The sequence below is a fragment of the Equus przewalskii genome, chromosome 5 (assembly GCF_037783145.1).
Source record: "Equus przewalskii isolate Varuska chromosome 5, EquPr2, whole genome shotgun sequence".
NCBI lineage: Eukaryota > Metazoa > Chordata > Mammalia > Perissodactyla > Equidae > Equus > Equus przewalskii.
Window position 1 is genome coordinate 26,377,387 of NC_091835.1, and position 16,816 is coordinate 26,394,202.

At 56.4% G+C, this 16,816-nt stretch overlaps 2 protein-coding genes across 2 annotated transcripts in view; one reads left to right on the forward strand and one right to left on the reverse strand.

The window, feature by feature from the left end:
• Positions 1 to 16,816, reverse strand: part of MTERF4 (mitochondrial transcription termination factor 4) — a 108,624-nt gene that overhangs the window by 16,923 nt on the left and 74,885 nt on the right. The gene's annotated exons all lie outside the window — the stretch shown is intronic.
• Positions 5,517 to 16,816, forward strand: part of SNED1 (sushi, nidogen and EGF like domains 1) — an 80,958-nt gene continuing 69,658 nt past the window's right edge. The window contains exon 1 of the mRNA XM_070620252.1: positions 5,517 to 6,168. Within this exon, the coding sequence (XP_070476353.1) occupies positions 5,956 to 6,168 (213 nt within the window). The 5' untranslated portion in view covers positions 5,517 to 5,955. The remainder of the gene's footprint in view (positions 6,169 to 16,816) is intronic.

Consider the following 16,816-nt stretch of genomic DNA (forward strand, 5'->3'; position numbering starts at 1 on the left):
GTCAGAGTCAGGCCCAGGGGCCCCACGCTAGCCTCACCCCACCCCATCTCCCCACCGAGGCTGCAGGCATAGGGTCCTGTTGACTGGAGGACAGAAATGAGCCGGGTGGGCCAGGCGAGGTGAGGCCTGGTGTCCCGGGTCCTGGAGCCCTGCTGGGCATGTCTGTCCTCACACACACTGCCCACCCCACCTCCTGGAGGTGAGGCCAAGGGAGGAGGGGGCTAGAGGAGGGGCCAGTCCAGGTGTGCAGGGCGTAGGGCTGGACTGCTGCCCCGTCCCCTCCCCGGAGTCCAAGGGGAAAGGACTGTGGAAGGTGGCTGCTGCCCAGCTGCCTGCTCTCTGGCACTCAGAAGGCTGGCAGCTGCTTCCTCCCCCACCGTGCCACGTGGAGGCCTCTGGCCTGTAAGAGCCCCAGTGGGTCCCAGCCTCGGTTTGGGAGTTGCAGGCCTCGGAGAGGAGTCCCAGTTCCACTCCTTTCCAGCAGGATCCTGGACAGGCTCTCTAGGTCTTGGTTTCCTCATCTGTAAAGTGGGGTGACCCCACTCCAGAGGGTCATGGTGAGACCATAGAGGGATTGCCCAGCCTGATACCAGACCCATCATGGACATCAGCAAATGGTGGCAGCACCGTCACTCCATAGCCGCTGTGACTAGGGGACCGCCAGGTCTGGGGCACCGACCTTCCCAGGTGTCAAAGGACAGGCCCTGCAGCCCACAGCAGGGTGGGGGCAAATGCAGGAGGAGGGCTCACCCTCAGGAAGTGCGGGAGAGCCGTGGAGAAAGGGCCATCCCGGGAACACATGGGCCCAGGAGGAAGGCAGTGATGCCCCCAGACGGACCAGGCAGGGGAGGGTGAAGGAGCACCCCAGGGAGACAGGCCCCAGCCCTCCAAGGCTCCCCCTTGGCCACAGCTGGAGCAGGAAATGGGCCGCAGGACTGAGGAGGCCAGCTGGCACTGAGGTGATTGCTGTTTGGGCTTCTGAAACATTGTTTTTCTAATAATTGCAAAGGAACATTTTAACAAAGAAATATATAAAGAAGAAAGTCACCACCACCCACAGGCCTCACCTGCAGATCCGAAGGTGAAATCTGAGCATTTCCTCTTTCCAGCTCACATGCTTGTAGATGCTGGGGTTACACGGCATATGGCACTTGGAATGCTCTTTTATAAAAGGTTTAGTTGACGATGTATCATGAGAATTTCCCATGTCATTAAAAATGCCGCAGAAGCATGGTTTTATGGGCTACAGAACCTGCTGGCACAGGGATGGACCCTGGGTCCCCACCGTGCCTTCCACTGCGCTGTCCCTGGGTCATGGAGCACTCTGGAGGTGGCAGTCTTTGCCCTGCACCCTGGGGGTGATGGACGAGGCCTGCGAGAGGCAGGGAGTGTCTCTCATCACCCCGAGGGCAGGGAGAGCCAATCCCTGAGCCCACCTGGAGCCAGCCCATTTATGGCCTCTCCCTACAGAATCTCCAGCTCGAAGTGCTTGCAATTCCTCTCTATTTTTAAAAATAAGACAGCAGTGAACACCCAGGAGGTGAATATTGAACCCCATTCCAATCATTTCCCTAAGATCAATAGCAGAGGTCCCATCATGGGTGTTCAGGTGGGTGGGGGCTCCATGGAGGCTGCGCCCCCTTGCTGCACAAAAGGGGATGAGCCGGGGTGGGAGGGCTCCGAGGACCCTCCTATGTGAGAGGCTGTGCGCCCTGAGCCAGGCCCTCCATCTCTGCCTCAGTGGCCTGGCTGCAGGAAGGACCCCCTCCAGCCTTACAGTGTAGCAACCAGGTGGGGTGGGCCTCTGTGGGAGCTGGACCCTACCTGCCCCTCTGGGCCCTGTGACCTGCAGTCCTCATTCCCAGAGCAGGTGGGGAGTTTACTGGAGGAGGGGCTTCTGGTTTCACCTACATGGAAGGACCACCTGCTCCCGGGAGATCGATGCTCCATGCTCGGCCAGCTGCCTCTTGGAGAGAAGGAGAGAAAGTCGGAGGAGTGCAGCCAGCCAGCCCCTGCCACTGGCAGCCCCACCCGGAGCCCTGGCCCAGAGCCCACAGCCCCGCAGGGACCAGCTGACCAGCCAGGTGCGGGCAGGCAGGGGAGCACACTCCACACCTTGCCCAGCTCGGAGCCCTGAGTCCCAGGGCATCCCAAGGTCGGCTCCGGAGCTCCCCCAGCTAAATTGCACATGCACTCAGGCCCTAAATTAACATGTCACAGGCCTGTTGGGGAGGCTCGGGTTTCCTGGCCACAGAACATGAGCCTGCTTGATAAAATGATTTCGGTTTTGATAAATGTGGACTTTCTGTGGCAGAGACAAAGGCGCCCTTGAGTCCGGAGGGGAACCTAAAACGGTACATTGCTGAAAAGTATTTCCTGATAATATTTTTAGCACCTGAAAAAAAAAACATTTTTTTTCTCTTTTTCGCCTGTGGAGTTGGTTGTTTTTTTTTTTTTGAAATGTAATGCCCAGTGGTAGTGGGGCCTCATGTTAACCTCTGGTCTCCCAGGCTGGGCTGCAGATCAGCCCAGGGCGAAGGCCGTGGAAGGTCAGCAAGGCTGGGGCTCCAGGCAAGCATGGCCTCCCCGGGGACCGAGACCAGAGGGTGTGCCTGCAGCTGGCCCAGGCCCAGACCCACGAGCACCGGCCCAAGCATCTCACAAAGCTACCCAGGGGCTGCCTTGAGCAGCTGGGTTGGGACACCCTGTCTAGGCCAAACACTCCCACCGTGTCTGGAGAAACGGTCCTTCGCTGGGTGCATCCACTGAGCACCACTGTGTGCCGGGGTCTGTGCTGGGCTCCAGGGCAGCCCTGCTCCCTAGAGGCCCCCAGGTGGACCCAAAACCTAGCCCAGAAATGGGCCTTTACTCAGGTCCCCTGAGTCATGTGCTCGGGAGGGGCCACCGCAGCCTGGGCAGCCTGCTGGGAGGTGGCAAATGCAGTGGGAGAAGGATGGGGAGTGGGGGGCGGGGCAGGAGGTGGGCAGGTGTAGGAGGGTCAGAGGTCGGGCCCCCCCTTTAGCAGGGAAGTTGTGCTCCAGGTCCTGTCACCCCATCAGGGTTGGTGCCATCTGCTCTCTCACCTGAGGAAACAATGAGAGGGCCTTCCAGTGGGCCCCAAACCACCCCAAAGAGGGTAGAGGGCTACCGGGTTTCACAGACAAGAGACAAATTAAAAAGCAGGTTCTGCTGGGCTCTCACAGGGTGACCAGGCTCCCAGCAGCTCTCAAGGCTGCGCTGTGGGGGCTGCATCCTGACCCCACCCAGCCTGTGCCTGTCCAAGGAGACCAGGCTGCTGCATCCCTCCTCTGACCTTGGCCGTGACCTCTGTGCTGCGCCTGGCTCTGTGCTTCCAGATCACCTACCCCGGGGCAGCTGAGCTGGCTGGGTGCCAGGACGGGGTTATAGCAAATTCCCAAGGGCTGTGTGTGTGTGTGTGTGTGTGTAATGTATGAGTGTTGTCTCCACGTGTGAGCACGCGTGTGGGAATGTGTGTCAGAGAATGAGTGTGTCTGAATGTGTGAGGTGCATGTCAGTGTGCATGCCTGTATGAGAATGAGAGTGGATGTGTGTGTGTAAGTGAATGGGAGCCAGTGGGAACTCGCCTTTCTTCTCCAGGTTCCTGCTGAGCCGTGTGAGGTTGGGATTCTGTTCCCAGCACAGCCCGGCATTTAGAGGTCATCTCTGACTTTTTCCCTCCAAAGATGGGAGGACTTGACCTTTCTCAACCTTCATTTCTTGGAACCACAGTTGTCCTGCTGCCTTGGGGGTCTCCAAGCCAGGACCTGGCCCCAGGGCTGGCCCTCCCACAGCTGAGCAGGGTGGGACTAGGGCAAAATTTAAGAGGCGCTTGCTTTCACGGCAGTGCCAGCGCAGGACCGACCCTGACAGTGGGTGCCTCCTTAAATTCTTCACCTGGCCCTGACACCAGCTTACAGGGTTGTGAACTTGATGGGAGAAAAACCAGCCAGCACAGGATCTGTGTAAACCGGGAAGCCCCAGCGCCATGCGCTTACACACAGAAGCCCCATCCACTGTTTCCTAAAAGTCACATTTAGGAGGCCAGCCCGGTGGCACAGCAGTTAAGTTCGCGCACTGTGCTTCGGCGGCCCAGGGTTCGCCGGTTTGGATCCCGGGTTTGGACATGGCACCACTTGTCTAGCCATGCTGTGGCAGGAGTCCTACATATAAAGTAGAGGAAGATGGGCATGGATGTTAGCTCAGGGCCAGTCTTCTTCAGCAAAAAGAGGAGGATTGGCAGCAGATGTTAGCTCACGGCTAATCTTCCTCCAAAAAAAAAGTCACATTTAATGTTCCTGGCTCCAACTGCAAAGCAACGCAAGCTCATTGAAGACGTTTTAGAAAATAGAGAAAAACACAAAGCCAAGTGTAAATACGACCCACTGTTACTCGTCTGCCTCTTTCTGCTGGTCTTTGAGGGGTGCACCCTTGTCTTCAGGGGCCTCAGGCTTGGCATGCAGCCACGCATCATGCAACACCAGAATTCTGCAAGCAGAAAGGATGCAGGGGACTGAGGGCCCAGGAGTTAGGCCCTGCATTGGGCCTGGGGACCCAGAGGTGGGCCATATGCCAGCCCACTGAGGAGAGACAAACACTCAAAGAGCGACATCCAAAGTCAGTGATCCCAGAAGCAGAAGGGCTGGGATGGCCACAGGCTTGGGACATGGGATCTGAATTGTGGGCACTCCTCCCTACCAGGCATCTATCCACTTGACCCCAGGCCCAGTGGAGCAGCCTTCCCAATGACAGCTGTTTTACCAGGCGTCTCCTGGAGATTCTCTTGCTGTGAGGTCCCCTTGGGGCCCTGAATCAATTGGGAAACCTCCTGGGGATTTCTCCTGATGTGGCCACGCAGGGCAGAAACACCTTGTTTATTGCCCTGAAGTCCTCCAGGCCAAGGGTCATCCTTATACAAAGCCAGATGGGAAGTCTTGCCCCCAGTGGCCGGAAGCAGGTGTCCCCAGGCTCAGGGTCGAGGCTGGAGCATGGGGCTGGCCTCTGGCCATTTCCAGAAGGGTTCATCCAGGCACTGTTCAGCCAGGGTGGCAAACGGACTGACACTCTGGTAAGGGAGCGACCCAAAAGGGCACCCAAGAAGCCCTCCTCAGAGCCCCACATCTCAGGCAAGCCTTAGAGTCTGCCAGAACCGCTCCGGTGGCAAGGCGCCTCTTCTGGGCCCGCCCCAGGCCGGCGGCTGGAGACCCACGCAGGAGGGGACGGCCCCGGGCGGAGGACACGCGCCCGCGAAGCCCACACCTCGCCAATGCCGGGCCAGGGGCGCTCCGAGGGCACCGGGCCGCGGGCTGGGCCTCCCCGCAGGGCCGGTCCCGGCTGCGCCACTAGCGTCCGATTCGGACACGCCGCGCGCACGCCCCGCCCCCTCCCCCTCCCGCGGGCCTGGCGCTTTGGGAGCCGTCGATTTGCATGGCCCCGCCCCGGCCCGCCCCCGCGGGCGGCCCCGCCGGAGATTTAAAGCGCGGCCCGGGGGCGGGGCAGGTCCAAGCGCGGTCCCGCCCGGCGCCTTCTCTGCGGAGCAGCGGCCAGAGCGGCCCGGCCAGCGGCACCGCGCGCGGGCATCGGGCGCGGGGCGCCGAGCCACCCACGGCGTGGCCGCCTTCCCGCACCGCCGCCCGGCCCTGCGGCCACTCCGACCGCGGCCTCACCCCTGCCGCCGGACCGCAAAGCCCCGCTCTGTCCCGCTGCGTGCCCGCTCTGTCCCGGTTCTGTCCCGCTGAGTCCCCGCTCCGTCCCACTCCGACCCGCTGCGTCCCGCTCCGTCCCCGCTCAGTCCCCTATCCGTCCCCCTCTCTGTCCCCGCTCCATCCTCGCTCCGTCCCCCCTCCGTCTCTCCCTCTATCCCCCCCACTTTCTCGCTCCGTCCCTCCCTCTGTCCCCCCTCCGTCGCCCCTCAGTCCCCGCCCGCCGACCCCCGCGATGCCTCGCGGCGCCGCCCGGGCGCTGCTCTTGGCGGTGGTCCTGGGGCTCGGGGCGCGCGGGGTGCGCGGCGCGGTGGCGCTTGCCGACTTCTACCCGTTCGGCGCGGAGCGCGGCGACGCTGTCACCCCCAAGCAGGATGACGGCGGCTCGGGTCTGCGGCCGCTGTCCGTGCCCTTCCCGTTCTTCGGTGCCGAGCACTCCGGACTCTACGTGAGTAACCCCAAGCCCGTCGGGAGCGCCGGGGAGGGCGCTGTGCCCCGGCGCTGCCCGCCGCCCCGACTCCCGCCGCCGCCGCCAGCAACTTGGCACCGCGGCGGCCAGAGGTGGAATGAGGACAGCGCTTCCTCCCTCCGGCGGCCAAGGCCGGACAGCGGCCCGCGGGAGAGGCGGGCGGGGTGGTGGGGGTGCGAGCTGCAGCCTGGCCACCCTGGCGAGTGGAGCGCGGCCCGCCCCTGCCCAGGCCCCTGCCCCTGCCTGACCCGCATGGAGCTTGGGCAGCGCGAGCGCGTCTGCTGGCGACTGGTCCCCAGCGCGGCGGGAGGAGCCCTGGCCCCGTCCTGGTTCTTTCACAGACAGCAATGTGGCAGCAGGCACGTGCTTTCTGGAGCCTCAGTTTCCCAATGGGGCACCTGGCCCTTTCAGTTCCACAGCTGGCCTGCCAAGGTTTCAGCCCCTCCTGGGACAACTTTGGCTATGCCCTCAGGTGGCATCTGAGGTCCAGTGCCAGGAAGCTGGGACCCCTGCCCCAGTGTGCAGGGCAGAGCCTGCTTCTCAGCAGACCCCCCCCCCCAGGTAGGGCAGCAGCTGGGCGGTGTGGGCACTCAGCAGGTTTGTCCTTACTGCCTTTCGCTCCCTCTCTCCCTCCCCTCCTGAGTCTAGGAGTTTGCCACTCAGGCCCACACCTTCCAAGCAGGGCTCCCAGAGGGAGCTCTGGGGCTGGGACTCAGGAGGGCAGGAACGGCTCAGCCAGGCTGAAGCAAAGCCTGAGCACCAGTTCCATCCCCGCCGCTCCCTGAGCCAGTCATTCGTGGACCACTGAGGGAATGAAATGTTGCACCTCATCACTGCATCGAGCATTTACTGTGTGTGCAGGGCTGTGCACTGGCACCCCATGGTCCCCTGAATGGCAGCTAGAAAAGCGCTGGGCCAGCCCGATGTACTGTTACCTCCAACACCATCGCTCAGCCCTGACCTCTTGGCATGTTCATCACCATCACCACTACCTCCACCATCTGCTCTACCACCTCTATCATCAACCCCACCATCAGTCTCATCACTAGTACCACCACCTCCACCATCCACCCTGCCATCAACCCACCATCAGCACCATCATCTGCACTGCCAACTCCTCCATCAGCACTGTCATCTCCTCCATCAGCACCTCTTTCTCCCCCAACATCAGCATCTCTCCCACCACTACCAACATCATCCCCACCATCTTCAACACCACCTCCATCACCATCCACATCTTTTGCATTATTATCATCATCTTTACCTACCACTATCCATGTGGCGTCCACCACCACCTCCACCACCATAGCCACCAACATCATTTGCTCCCTCCACCGCTATGACCACTCCACAGCCTGGCAGCTGCTTTTCCCCAAACTGGTGCAGGAAAGCCTCCTCACCTTGCTGGCTGCATTTGGTGATGTGACAGTGGTGAGAGGAGGTAGCCATTCTCTCTGTAGATGCCACCCCGCTGAAAGTCCCTCTGGGCCAGGACTTGGACAGAGGGGCAGGATTGACTTGTGGAAGTATGGCGTGGGCAGGGCAGATCTGTGCTCAGGGTCTATGGGAGCCTGAGGAGGCCCACATATCTTAGAAATGGGAAAACTCATGCTGGCGCCATCTTTACAGAACACTGTCAAAACGTTCCTTAAGCATTTGGGCCAGGTTCAACTTTCCCACTCAAAGTCACAGGTGAAAATATTATTAAAACGTTTGACCCTCTTAATAGCCTCACCAAAAACATCTACCCTTGCCAAGACAACTGGGAGAAATGGTTCTAAAGTGGAAAGATCTGCTAGCAAAACAAATGGTTTCATCAGAAACGAACATTCTGGCTGCTAACAAAACACCTATCTCCATAAGAGCTTTTTCCTGAAACAAAGATATTATTTGAAAAACACTTGCCCGTGTGGACATAGTGAGCCCACTTCACCTTCTCTTTACTCTGTGAGAAAGAGAATGGAATTCTTGAGAGAGCAGTGCCCAGGACACCTTGCTTGAAATACCATGAGGGCTCTGTGGTGGGGAGGCAGCAGGGAGGTGGGGCAGGAGGCACATCAGAATTAAAGCCAAAGGAGAGAAGTGAAGGCATTTATTCTATTTACCCTGAAGCAAGTTTATATGACTGGGTGCCTCCCATGCCCACCCAGGCCAAGAGGACACTTCCCTGCATGCCCCTGGCCTCTGACCCTTGTCCAGCTGGGCACCATGTCAGCCAGCCCTGAGCCCAGGCACCTGTGTCCTGCAGAGTGAGAACCCTACATGGGCCGCCCCACCCCCGACCCCGCTGGCGTTCGCCCCCTCAGTCCCCTGCCCATTGCTTGGCAAAGAGCAGGCTTGTTGAGTGAATGAATGAATGGATGGGTGGATGGATGAATGAATGCCTCAGCCCTCTGACACTTCCCACACATCACACATGAAAATTAGAAGTGACTCTGCATGAAGATCAGAAACAGCATGCAGACTACAGCCCGAGCAAGGACTCAGTCCTGAGGTGCACAGGGTGGCCCCCCTTTCTGGAAGGCACCCATCATTTTGCTTCTTTCTCATGTCAGAGCAGCTGTATGTGGTAAACTGTAAGGCTCTGAGAACTGTCGAGAGTCCGTTTTATTGCTAAGGGTCTAAACACAACCCAGGCCAGTGCTGCTGGTGGGTGTGGAGCCTGCACCAACCCTGCTGAGTGGGAACTTTCCTGCTGAGAGCTGGACAACAGCTCATGGGTGAAGATAGCAGCCATGCTGTGGCCTGCGGGACAGGCCCAGGTGGAGCATCTGCTTGGGGCAGGCATGGGGGCTGAAAGGCAGTGAGCCTGGCTAGTGGTGGTGAAGGTTCCTGTTTCTCCGCAGAAGCCCCCGAGTGCCCCCCACGAAGGGTGGGATCTTAGGGCCACAAAGGAAGATCTTGGTCTATTTGGCATCAGGAGCCCCAGGTGGTGGCCTCGGGCAGCCTGTCACCTCTCAGCCTCTCTTCCTTCATGAGGGAAAGGAAGTACCAGGCGGGCGATATCTGTGAAGATGCCAGGCACCTTGTAAGGGACCCACAAGTCTGTTATGGGGGTGCAATGGCTGGGCTGTGGGTGTGGAGCCTGCCAGTGGTATCTCCAAGGCTGAGCTGCTAGGGGTGGTGCACAGGATGGTGCCTTCCAAGGGTCCCCTCCACACATCCCCCAAGGGCTTCCTCCAGTCCCTGCTGGCCTCTCACCCGCAGTGCTGTGACCTGCCTTGACCTTCCTTGTCTTTTGGAACACCATGGGCCCCATCCCAGAATGTAGAGCCCTGAGTGGGAGATGGGGAGAATTTGAAGGTGGGGCAGGCAGGGGCCCCTGCGCAGCCTGAGGGAAGGGGGAGTGTTGACAGTTGCTTTGACCCGAGCTCCGGCCAGCAGCACCTCACCCTCATGCTCCACACCAAGGCTCAGCTGCACACCCCATGTCTGCCCGCCCTGTGGCCTCCCTACCCTGAGGGCACAGGCCCCACCCTGCCTCTCCCATCACCCACCCAAGGGAGCTCTGCAGGCTGCCTGTGACCTGTGGCTAGTCATTTCCTCCACCAGCCTCAGTTTCCCGATCTGTGCAACAGAGCTCCCCCATCTGAGTATGCCCATGACAGATGTCCAACCTTCACTGTCACAGCTGTCTGGCCACCAGCTCCAAGCCATCTGCAAAACCTGCCCTGACCCACAAGAACAAACCCAGTGAGCTGGAGGCAAGTCTGGCAACAGAGCTCTGCTTTTTTCTGAATTCTCAAAACACCGGGGGAAACGCATGAACCCCATGGCTGGGAGGAGAGGCCACAACCCCCCGGGGCAGACAGCGTCCTGGGCTGCTCCTCTGCAGCCCCTGTCCACCAAGGCCCCAGGCTAGGGGCTGGCCCTTCTTGATGCTCCCTTCCTGCCAGCACATGGGGAGGAGGGAGAGCAGGAGGACGGGAATCCAGGAGGTGTTACAGGGCAGGGGGTCGAGGGAGGGTGCTGCGGTGATCTGGCTCAGGTTAAAGTTCATCTCTAACGTCACTGTCCACCAGCAAGTAGAACGTCAGAACCTTCCAACTGTATCCGTCCATCTCCCCTCTGGCCTTCATGCTGTTGTTGTCACATGCTTTACTTTTACACACGTTATAAACCCTCTGTTATTATTTTAGTTTTAAACAGTCAACTATCATTTAAAGAGATTAAAAATTAGAAAAGTCTTCTATATTTACCCACATATTTACCACTTACCAGTCTTCTTCATTCCTCTGTGTAGATCTAAATTTCCAGTGGATATCATTTTCTTTTTGCATGAAAAACTTCCTTTAGCATTTCTTGTAGTGCAGGCCTGCTGGGGATAAATTCTCTCTGTTTTTTAATCTGAAAATTTCTTTACACTCATGCATGACAATGAAGGGGATAGGGTCTGAGAAATGCGTCGTTAGGCGATTTCCTCATTGTGTGAACATCACAGAGTGTCCTTACACAAACCTACATGGTACAGCCTGCTGCACACCCAGGCCACATGGTACTGATCTTATGGGACCAGCGTCATTTACGCGGTTTGGCACTGACCAAAATGTCGTTATGCAGCTCATGACTGTGTTTACCTTCATTTTTGAAAGCTATTTCTGCTGGGTGGTTGTAGAATTCTAGGTTGACTTCCTTTTCTTTCATTTCTTTGAAGATGTTCTTCCATTGTCTCTGGTTTGCATAGTTCCAAATGAGAAGTCTGCTGTCATTCTCTGTTCCCTTGTGTATAATTTGTCTTTTTATCTCTAACTGCTTTCAAGATTTTCTTTTTACCACTGCTTTCCAGCAATTTGATTATTAGATATATTGGTGTGGGGGGGGGGGTTATGTTTCTTCTGCTTGGAGTTCATTAAGACTCATGATTTGTGGGCACATAGTTTTTATGAAATTTGAAAGCAATCTCAGGCGTCTTCAAATATTTTTCCCCTCCTCCTTTCTCCCCTCTTATTCAGAGGCTCAAATTGAATGTATATTAAACTGCTTGCTATTGTCTCAGAGCTCATTGAAGCTTTGTTCATTTTTTGTTGTCTTTTTTCTTTCTGTCCTTCATTTTGATCATTTCTATTGTTATGTCTTCAAGCTCACTAATTTTTTCTTCTGCAGTGTCTAACCTGCCATTAATCCCATGCAGTATATTTTCATTTCAGATCTTTATTTTGTGTTTATGGATGTTCTGTTTGATCTTTTCTGCATCTTTCATTTCTCTCGTTATGTTGATGTTTTCTTTTATACCCTGGGCATATTTTTAATCTTTCTAATAGTCACTTTAAGGTTCTTATGTACTAATTTTAGCAAGTAAAATTTAAATACGAAACTTTGTATACTTGCTATCTAGCTTTGTTTTTTGGTGGTATGTGCTAGCAATTCTGAAACTTTTGAGAAGATGAGTAAATATATTGAGAATAATGGGAGCCTCAGTGAAGATGGGAGTTGCAAATACAGAAAGGAAGGAACATAAAGTGAAAGCTGTGGTTTTGTGTTTGGGTTAGAATTGGCCATATCGGTATAACTCATGCTACATATGTTAACATATTATGATAGATGGATATAGACATAGGTATGTGTATATGTGTACATGTGCGTATTCATACACTCTTATTTCCGAGCTCTGTTCACTAAGAGGAATGGAAGCAATGACACTTCAGTAGCAATGAGCACTCCTAGTGCTCAGATCTTGGTTTCTAAACATTAATCTCCTCTAAAAGGAACCTGGCTCTTTGGAGATTATATAGCCATGGCAGGAAAAGTACAAAATGAGCCTGGAAAATCTTGTTGTCTCAGAAAGTCAAGAAGTGCTCAAAGAATGATTGGGATGTGTCAAAAGGACAGAGGTTGGGGCCAGACCAGTAGTGTAGTGGTTAGGTTTGCATGCTCTGCCTCAGTGGCCCAGGGTTCACAGGTTCAGATCCTGGGCACGAACCCACACACCACTCATCAAGCCATGCTGTGGTGGAGTCCCACATACAAAATAGAGGAAGATTGGCATAGACGTTAACTCAGGGACAATCTTCCTCAAGCAAAAAGAGGAAGATTGGAAACAGATGTTAGCTCAGGGCCAATGTTCCTCACCAAAAAAAAGAAAGAAAGGACAGAGGCTTTCTGAAAGGGGCTCTCATTGGCCACATCTGGGAAAGTGTGAGCATTAAAATAATGACAGTAATATATTTTAACCCATTAAATAAAGGGGGAACCAGTGAGCTCACACTGATATAAATAAATAAATGATTCATTCTATAAATGGGGGTGAAAGTAGTACTGATAGCAATGCATCAATGTTAAGTTTCCTGACCTGGGTAACTGTTTGCTTACATAAGAGAATGTCCATGTTCATGGGAAATACACACTGAAGCGTTTAGAGGGTAAAGGGTCATCATGTCTGAAATCTACTCACAAATGGTTCAGGAAACATTCTATTTATCTAGAAAGAGAAAGAATGATAAAGCAAATGGGGCAGAATCCTAGCAGTTGGTGAATGTGGATAAAGAGTACAAGGGAGTTCCTTGCAATACTCTTGCACTTTTTCCATGTGTTTGACATTACATCAAAACACAGTTACCCTGGCAAATGCCATCTGGTGGGAACCCCCTCATGTCTGTGTTGCCCCAGAGTGCACACCTGGCCATCCTCACTGGGAGGGGAGCCGGCCAGCTGGGAATGACCCAGGCATCCCTGTGCCTCAGCTCTTGGTGACTCTATGAAGCTAGAACTTCTTAGCTAGAAGTGACCAGCTTGACAAACTGTGTCCTCCCAGACAACTCACCATCCACTCACCACTGACTCATTCCCTGATTCGCTCATTCATTCATTCATTCCAAGCCTCGGCTGAGCCCTTGCTCCGAGTCAAGGAGTAGAGACACCAGAGCAGCAGTGTTCCTTTTTAGTATTACGACCATTTTTGTTTGTTCTGTTCACTGTGCTGTCCCAGCTTCTGGAAGACAAGGTGATCATTGGAATGATACTCCTATAATTCCACCATCCAGAAAGAAGCACTTTTAACATTTTGGTGAAATTCTTTCTGATCTGCTTTCAAACATATTCAGGGTCCCACAAAACAAACTTGGGGTTTCCATTTCATACAAGTTTCTATTTTGCATATTTCTTTCAATGTTATACCATGAGCATTTTTCCCATGCCTTAAATTTGCTGCAAAAACATGCTTTTTGGTGCAGTATAATATTCCATGCTGTGGCTATACCATTTATATATAATGGTTTTAACCAATCACTAGTTGTTGACTATGTGGGTGTTTTCAGTGTGTCCCATGATTCTCTGGTGCACATCCACCCTATCCACACCTTTATTCTGGCATTAGCCAAATGTTCCTGGTGCCTGTCCAGGGCCCCACCTGCAAAGCGCTGTTCCTCCCGAGGGCACCCAGCAGCCTGACCTCCTGCTCATGGGTGACACTGGACACTCCTCACCCTGTAAGCTCAAGTCTCCCCTGCCTCCCGTTACAGGTACAGGACTAGCCAGGAGAAGCCATCCCCACAGGGCCCCAGCCACAGGCACTCGTCTGACCCTTGGGCTTCCCCATCCCTCCTCGACAGAGGGCCCAGCCTCCGAGCCTCAACATCCATAAACAGGTTCTTTACAAAGCGGGAAGTCCTTCATTAAACACCTACTCTGTGTGCAGCCACTGCACGGCTCCCCGGCCCTAGGACTCAGCATGTGCAGAAGTCTGAGCTCTTCAGATTGAGTCCAGGGTAGGAGGAGTGGGAACAGGACAGTGTCCAGGCACGGGTCCCTGACCCCAAACCCTCCACACAATGGGGCAGCCCGGGACCACACTGTCCTCCAGGCTGGTTCAGGGCCAGACACAGTCCCTCAGGCCCTGGAACACATTCTGCAGCAAACATTTCCTGCTGCTCTGGGCAGAGGGGGCATCAGGCACAGGCAGCCTCGGAGGCTTACTGGAGATGCGGCTGTGGTCTCGGAGGAGTGACCACTGTCCCCAGAAGTGAGACTGGCAGGGTAGGAGTCCCAGGTGTGTGTGGGGAGATGCAGGTTGGCCAAAAGGAGGCCCTCTGTCTGAGGTATGGACCAGGCTGAGGGCAGGCAAGGTCTAAAGAGAGACTGGGGGCAGCAGCTCAGGCTGGTGATGGATGTGGAGGGAGGGCATGGATGCTGGGCGATGTGGGACTGCTGCCCACAGGCGGGACATGTCCAGGGGCCTCTGGGGAATTGGGCTCTGGCCCTGGAGGGGCACCCAGCCAAGGTGTACCAGAGGTGAGGCTGGGAGGAGGCTTCTCCAGGGAGGGGGAGGCAGGAGCGGCCATCTACACAAGGAAGGAGAGGGGCCAGTGGAGGAGGACAGCAGGAGGGACAGGACATGGGAGGGACAGGTGCTCGGACACCCCAGAGAGGCAGCCCCTGCTAGAAGGGCTCAAGGGCCTGGGCTCAGGGTCACAGGCTGTGCCAAGAGGCCCTGCAGGAGACCAAAGGGTGGCCACAGGGAGGTTCTGGACACTGGACAGCAGGAAAGAGAGGACATAGCAGGAAGCGCAGCCCGGGGCCCACAGGCCAGGAGGGCTCAGCCTGGGAGGGAAGGACGGGCTGATCCTCTGACACAAAGCTTCTGCTTTCCCACCCTCCAGGGAATCCCTCCTTCTCCACCCTCACACGGGGCGCTGAATCCAGCTCAGCTGCTCCTCTGCAGGACGGCAGCCCTGGCTGGCCCTGGCAGGAGCTGCCTCCCCCGTCCTCTCTTGCCCTCCTGCAGCCTTGCGTGCTGTTCCCTGGGTGCTCAGCCAAGGGCCAGACTCCCTCCTTTGCAGCTGGGCATGCAGGGGGCTCTAGGTCTCCAGGGCTCAGACCCTGGCTGGCTGGCTCGGGAGCCCCAGGGGCCCTGCCCTCGCTGCCCTGCCAGCAGGACTCCAGCCCCCAACTGTGCTTGTGGGAGGAATTCTAATTACCCAGAAAGCTGCCAGGAAATAAAAGACATGCCTACATTTTTCAAAACAAGCTTATAAAAGGCCTCAGGGGCTTTATTGTTTTATTTTGGCAGAGAAGTCAAAGCAGGAACCAGGACCCCGCCCTTTTGATCTGATGTTTGCAGAGCTGGGGTGCTACGGCCGCACGCGGGGGTCCTGGCTCCCCTCCAGACCCTCCCGCCCTGGTCAGAGAAGCCCTCTGCCCAGCAAGGGTGGTACCAGTGAGCCCTCAGCTCCCCAGCTCAGGGACCAGCCAGACACACGTCACATGCTTTTGGCTGGAAGTCACCTCTGAGAGACTCTCCAGGACATTTCCGCTCTTTCCTGGTTTTATCCAAGTCGGAAATGCCACCAGCACAGTCTCTCTGTGCTTTCTCCTGAACCAGCAGAGGGCCAGCCCCAACCTGCAGGAAAGGCGTGGGTGCCCCCTGGCCAGCCCCTTCCTAGTCACACATGCCCCTGCCCCGAGTCAAGGACAAACTCCTCCAGGCCCCGCAGGCCCCCTCGGAGTTCACAAAGTCATGGCAGCTTCCTGTTGCATATGGCCTTGGGGCTGCCTCAAGGGAAGGGCCCAGGCAGCTGACCAGTGTCTCCCCCACCAAGATCCTCAGCCTGCTTGGAGGGGACGGGAACACCCCACACCATTGACCACAGGCCCTCTGCACCTCACCTGGGAGAGGAGGGTGCACCTGCTGGCCCCCCCACCTCCATCCCCCCTCACTCAGCTCGGTCCAACACACGGACTTCACCAGGCAGCCTATGTGCAAGTCCTGCCCTGGTCTGTGACACCCTGTGGCAGGTGCTTGGACACCCAGAGAGGCAACCCCTATTGTGGGAGTGGAGAGTGACTCCAGAACTGACCCCAAGGCCTGGGCTTGGGGAGACCCAAGGGTGGCCCCGGGGAAGCCCTGGACAGCGGGATCCGCAGGCGGAGGCTGGGGAGAGACTCGGGGCTGCCAGGCACAAGGCCCTGTGGCTCAGTAACAAGCACGTCCTCCTCCCTTCCTGCTCCCGGGTCTCGCTGCATTTCTCTGAGTGACCTGATGGGCTGGGCTGGCCTCGGGGCCTCACGGCCAGCTGGTGCGGGGCAGCATGTCCCCGGCCCTGGACCCCAGCAAACACCCCCCGCGCCTATGGTCAGGTTTCTGAGAAGTCAGTGGCTGAATAGCATGCTGGTGGGTCCCCACTTCTGAAAGTCAAGGATAGGGATTAAATCTCGTTACCCATTTAAGAACATGTGTTAAGGGGTGAGGAGGCACCGGCAAGAGATCAGGTCTCATCCTTTCTCCTTGTTCCCCGTGTGTGTATTTCATGTTTTACAAAGTGCTCTTGGAGGTAGAAAAAAATAATAAGATTGATCCTCTGCGGAAGGAGTGTCTGCCCATACCTGAGGGGGAGAGGGACACCGGTGCCAGGTGGAGAGGGACGGCCACCTCAACCCCCAGCTCCCTGCCCTGGCAGCCCTCTGGTCCCCTTGTCCCCCTGCCCCACCCATCCCCAGATGTTCTCCTCTGGATAAAGGAAGTCCGAGGACGTTGCTGTCCAGGTGAGAGCGCCTGCCAGCAGCCTGCTTGCCCAGCGCCTGGCCCCCGCCTTCTCTGCTATGGTCTGGCCCTGCCCTGCCCTGGCAGGGGAACAGGGCCGGCTTGTTCTGCCTCCTTCCTGGACCCCCCGGCTCTGGGCCCACACCCCCGTGG